The 3894-nt window shown below is 35.7% G+C and overlaps 1 protein-coding gene across 1 annotated transcript; it reads right to left on the bottom strand.

Moving 5' to 3' along the window:
- On the bottom strand, positions 266–3585 carry LOC109228509 (IQ domain-containing protein IQM4-like). Its single transcript, XM_019393616.1, has 7 exons — positions 3169–3585; positions 2412–2592; positions 1878–1966; positions 1684–1771; positions 1205–1435; positions 1017–1118; positions 266–881 (listed from the first exon to the last, which is right to left on the bottom strand). The coding sequence occupies exons 1-7, from the start codon at positions 3501–3503 to the stop codon at positions 462–464; spliced, it is 1446 nt and encodes a 481-aa protein (XP_019249161.1). The 5' UTR covers positions 3504–3585; the 3' UTR covers positions 266–461.

Consider the following 3894-nt stretch of genomic DNA (forward strand, 5'->3'; position numbering starts at 1 on the left):
ACACAACGAAAAAAATTCTACCCGATAAAAATGTGATTTTGGTAATCAATTATTTTTTATATATAATTTTTTATTTATTTTCGGGTTAACTTCAAGAAAAGATTCTATATATATAAAAGAATAAAAAGCATATATCTTCCTTTTCTTTCTTTCCATGTCCAAATACAATGCGATGGACATCTTTGTATTTATGTTACTATTAGATGCTACAAAGTTGTGTACGATTTTAACGTCCACAAGTATCAACTCTTTGTTTCTCAAAAAAGAATGAAAAGTATTGAAAATTAATCAAATTATTACCTCAAAATTTACATAAAATACTATTTGCTTTGGCTCAATGAAGCCATCTAGTAAATACAAACATGAATGAACAAATAAATTAAAGATTTGAGTTAGTTTTATCCCTCCCATCTCCTCCTGTCTAGTTGCACTAGATGTGCTTCATTTGGTTCAAATGTTGCTTAGTTAGGTGCTGAAATAGGAGTCCGAGGACTAGGCAGTCCCATATGTGCAATCCTAGGAGAAAGCCTGATATTTGGACTTGGTCTTGGTGAGGGGATTGGACCAGAGAAATTGAAGCCTACATTGGCCACCCGAGGCGATAAATTAACTTGTTCAAGTGCTCGGAATTGTAATTCTGTAGGGTAATCTCTAACACAACCAATACGCGGTCCAGTTCCAGTTGTCCATTTGTTGGACAAATGTTTAGCGAAGCTAAATGTTGGTGCCTTCTCATTGATGATAATGTCCTCCGGTTTCTTGTTGACGTATGTGCTTCTTTGTTCAGAGTCTTTGGTAATGGAAGGATGCACATGTGATTGGCGATTTGAGCCCTCGTTGCTAACATTGAATGAATGATAGTCATCATCAACTGCACATCTCTGCATAAGGGAATAATTATCGTTTGTATGTTATTGAGACATAATATAATTAAGATGGTCACAGAGTTTAATATTGTATCAGAGCAGCATATGGTCACACTTCAACACATGTTCAAGCGAAACATGAACATTTACCTTAACGTTTGTAAGGTCGACGTTGTGCTCTTCAAGAAAGCTAATGAATTCCCTGAAGTTTTCTTCAGTTGGGTGATAGTGACCACTATATGGCCAAATAGCCTGCAACATAAGACATACATGGACAAGATAAGTAAACTTATTCGCGACAAATCTAATTCGGAGTTTGTAGTTGGATAATAATTTACCTCTAGAATTCCAGCATGAGCAACTAGTCTACCAGCTGCAGTGATAGCACCACCAGATAGAAAACTTGAATGTTGAAATGTGCCTTTTTGCTTTTGTCCTACATATAATGTTCTTGTTGTGCTAAGAACAAATATACACTTTGAACCCTCTACTGACTGAATAAAATCTCCATTTTGTTTATATACAAGCTTCCCATTCTCAATAACTACTTCATATGATTCGCGCTCCTTCTGAAATTGTAAAACATAAGCAATTAAGTTCAAAAGAACTATATATAAACACATCACATATCTGTTAATTATAAAGGGCAGCCCAGTGTACTAAGCTCCCGCTATGCGCGGGGTCCAGAGAAGGGCCGGACTACAATGGTCTATTATCACAACCTTACTCTGCATTTCTGCATTAGATTGTTTCTGTTAACTATACATCGAACAATTAAGTTACATATGTTTAATAAAGATTCAGAACGTGAACTTACTGGTCCAAGATATTTGATGCATTGATGGTGTAATTTTGTCCTAGGACATTTCTCTAGATTTATTTCTTTCCCATCTCCAACATCCAACCTTCATAAGATAAAGGTTAATAACGCGATTATATGTCATCTCCGATTAATTAACTTTCTCATGGAACACAAATGTAAATTTCTTAAACATTTAGTACTATACTTACCAGTAGAAGAAAGGCTGAGAGCTTTCACTCTCAAACCACAAATCATAGTAGAAATGCAAGTTGTGTCCATACCGATGTCGTGGATCAATCTACATAAGAAAATTAGAAGAAGAAAAAAAAGTCAATTGCTTGATCATACCAAATCCTTCTAATGAAAGCAACCGCAACAACAACTATTCCGGTATAATTCCCCAAGTGGGGTCTTGGAGAGGATAGTGTGTACGCAGACCTTACCCCCATGGGCGAAGCTATATGTTTTGAACGGTGGTCAACTGACCACCCTTCGTCGGAAATTACACTGTGTACTAGGTAACATATTACTAGATTTTAGAGGTATATATCATATATTGACCACTATTTGTCGGAGAATTTTTTTCATTTCTTTCAATTTTGAACATTCTTAGTAAATTTCTGGCTTCGGCACTGCTTACCCCTACCGTGAGGTAGAGAGGCAGTTTCGATTAGATGCTCGTCTCAAGGAAACATGCAAGTAAAGCAGTAATGACAGCAAGAAAAAGCAGTTTCAAAACTTACAGCTTCTAGCCAATGCTGCAGAGCCAATTTTTGAGCTTTTTCATCTTTGGACAATCCCTTTCCAACTTTAGCAGCTCTAGTACGTGCTCTTGCCCACCTTGAAACAGCAGTTTCTGGCTTCTCATCATTGAAAAATGAAACAGAACTTCTCTTTAGAGCTGCAAAATCTAATGCCTTCCACCTGCATATATCACACAATAATTACTTCAATAAATATAGAATAAGAGAAATACATATAACACACTTGTAATTGAAAAGGGCGTCGTAAAAATAACAACAATAACAGCAACAAATCCAGTATAATCTCACGAGTGGGGTTTGAAGAGAGTAGTGTGTACACAGATATTACCCTTACCTTACCTTGAGGGTAGAGAGACTGTTTCCGACAGACCCCCGACTCAAGGAAAGAAAAAAGAAAGCAGTAACAACCAGCAATAACAACAACAACAACAACAACAAGAACGATCCAGTAAAATCCCACAAAGTGAGGTATGGGGAGGGTAGTGTGTAAGCAGCCCTTACCACTACCCTGATGGGGCAGAGAGGCTGTTCCGATAAACCCTCGGCTCAGAAAGACGTAAAGAAAATAAGAAAAGACAATATATCAGTATCGTCAACAGAAACCATAGAAATAGTAACAGCATGATAAAAATCATAAAATAGATGACATGCAATAACAATAACCAGTAATTAAGGTCCGAAGTTATGAAAAAACTGATAGAAAATAACAACAACAAGACAATAAGAAAACACCAACCATAATTCTTCAACCACAACAGCACAATCAGCCAGATTTCTTCTTGTCCTATAACTCTTATATACTTTTTGAAGCTTAACAGCTGCAGCATCAAGCTCACTAACTGGTCGAGGAGAAAACATAATTGCAGGCTCAGGAAAGGAAACTTCATCTGATTTTGCCTTAGTTTCTTGAACCAGATTCTTGAATGAAAGTGTTGTCTCAAGCATCAGTTTGATTGGCTCACAATTTCTAACATTTATTGTATTCTTTCTTGACATCTTATCAACCCCATTTGATTGTATTATGGTTTCTGATTCTCTTCCTTTAAAACCATTTTCTCTCATCACTGTCATCTTTCAGTTGACGAACCAAAAAATTTCTTTTGTTTTTTCTGTTGAAGAATATTGAAGTTTTTCAGAAATGATGTGTCTGACTATTACAGAATTGGTAGTTATATAGGGAGATTTTTAAAGCGTGGATTTGGGGAAAAAAATAAATTAAAATAGAGGAGACTAAAAGATTAGCTAGTGGACAAATGGAACTGTACTAAAGAAAGTAATTGGTCATTGAATTACCGTACAGTTTAATGTGAACAAGAAATTGGAAAAGAATTAAGAAAACTAATTGTTGGTTTTATTTAGAATTTCTTTTAACTTTCAAACCCAACGAGTTTTTTGATCAAATCAAAGTTCTCCAATTTCTAAACCAACCTCCGCTTAATTTGGGACAAAAATAAAATATGTC

This window comes from Nicotiana attenuata, chromosome 7 (assembly GCF_001879085.1).
Source record: "Nicotiana attenuata strain UT chromosome 7, NIATTr2, whole genome shotgun sequence".
In the NCBI taxonomy this organism is placed as follows: Eukaryota; Viridiplantae; Streptophyta; class Magnoliopsida; order Solanales; family Solanaceae; genus Nicotiana; species Nicotiana attenuata.